The 1,922-nt window shown below is 41.7% G+C and overlaps 1 protein-coding gene across 1 annotated transcript; it reads left to right on the top strand.

Moving 5' to 3' along the window:
• Nucleotide 1: 1 nt before the first annotated feature.
• On the top strand, nucleotides 2-1,922 carry CSUI_011372 (udp-galactose transporter family protein; the record flags this gene model as incomplete). Its single annotated transcript, XM_068071471.1, has 2 exons — nucleotides 2-402; nucleotides 1,566-1,922. Coding segments are annotated over exons 1-2 (463 nt in total), but the record flags the coding sequence as incomplete, so codon positions are not given.

Raw genomic sequence — 1,922 nt, 5'->3', positions numbered from 1 at the left:
CCCCCCCTCTTCCTCTCCTCCTCGGCATCAGGCCTTACTTTTACTTGTAGTCGTCACAGGTATCTACTTCTTCTTTCTTATGTTTGGGTATTACCAGGAGCAGATCTACCATCAGATCGATCCGACGACTAAGAAGAGGTTCTCTTATTCTTTCTTTCTCGTCTTTGTCATCTGCGTATCAAACAGCTTCTTCAGTTTTCTTCTTCTTCNNCTTGATCTCCTTCGATGCTTTTCAAGGAGTGGACTTTTACCTCTTGAAAGAAATTCTTCTCACCTCCCTCACCTATGCTGGCTCGATGCTATCGACGAACTATGCACTGACGCACGTTAACTACCCTACACAGGTCCTCGTCAAATCGGCTAAGATGGTTCCTATTGTCTTAGGAGGCTTCTTCATCTTTCGTAAGAAATATACAAAGAAAGAAAGAAGAAAAATTCAGTGAAAGAAAGAGGGACATACGGATACAAAGGGGACCATGGAGCTCAAAGACTTCCTCTCTCTTTCTTTCTCTCTCTCTATTTAGCTCTCTTTGTTCTTCTTCATCTCTTTTTTAGTCAAGTGTCTCTCTCTATCTTTCTTTGGATCTCCTCATCTCTCTCTTTCCATTTCTGTCTTTCTCTCTCTCTCTCTCCCTCCCTCTGTTTTCCTTCCCTCAGTCTGTTTCTTCTTTTCACTTTCTCTCTCTCTCTCAGTTCTCACTCTTTTCTTTCTTTCCTTTTCGGTTCCTTGGTCTTCTCTCTCTCTGTCTTCCGAGTGTATAATGTGTAGTAGGCGTTAAGGCTAGAGAAGAAGAAGAAAAGAAAAGAAAAGGAGCAAGAAAGGGGTGACAGATGTGCCTTGTTGTCTATAGAAGGATACCGGGAGATCTTTGCTCGAAGAAATGTCTATCTACGTTTAGATAGATCTTGAGATTGACGTATTACAGCAGGAGATGAGTAGACATACAGAGCGATCTACAGAGAGATACATACAAGGTCTTGATAGATCCCACAGATAGATTACATATAGATAAATACATACAGATAGGCACATAGATAGATAAGTCACTTTGGTAGTACATGTATATATAATATCGAAGTAAAATGTATGTATATATATATTTATATATCTATCTATCTATATATATGGCGCTCGATGGGGAAGATCGTTTGTGGGTGTATATGCGTATTCATATAAATGAGGAATGAAATGTTTCGGCTTATATACGAGAAAGTAACTGATGTAGGCGAGTGAATGTGTTGTTCTCATCAAGTCGTGGATAGGAAAGACAAATTCGAGTCAACAAGAAGAGAGAAAGAAGAGTCTCTTCTTTCTTCAAGATCATGTATCACTCCTATCTGAACTTCTCTATATCTAAATATAGATAGACGAGTAGATTCGCCTCCTTATTAAACCCTTCATTGACAGCTCTATGTTGGTTCATCTTGCTCTTCACTTTCTCTCAACTCTCAGGTGTCTATACACTCGGGGAACCCCTCCCGTCCCGTGACATCCTTTTTTCTTTCCCGGCCTTTGACCTCCTCCTTCTCCTTGTGATGCTGTCTCTTTGTTCCTGTCTTTCCAGGCAAGACCTATCCCTGGTATGACTATCTTTCTGTAGGCGTCATTACCACTTCTCTAGTCCTTTTCAACTTTGCCAAGGGGGAAGGAGGCTCTCGTCATCAGACAGAGAATACGGTCTTTGGAATTTTGTTTCTTGGCGTGTCGCTACTTTGCGATGGATTAACAGGGCCGAGACAAGATCGTCTCCTCGGAAGATACAAGCATTTAGGACCCATTCTTATGATGTTTCTAACGAACTTCTACTCGGTCATCTGGACGGGGATCGCATCGATCTTTCTCGAGGGATATCATCCGTATATCTTTCTCAAGCATCATCCCTCGGGCCTAGAGAATTTCTTCTTCTTCGCTGTAAGTGGGT

This window comes from Cystoisospora suis, assembly GCF_002600585.1.
Source record: "Cystoisospora suis strain Wien I chromosome Unknown contig_11132, whole genome shotgun sequence".
In the NCBI taxonomy this organism is placed as follows: Eukaryota; Apicomplexa; class Conoidasida; order Eucoccidiorida; family Sarcocystidae; genus Cystoisospora; species Cystoisospora suis.
Note: the sequence above shows the minus strand (reverse complement) of the source record. Positions and strands in the feature narration are given on the sequence as shown.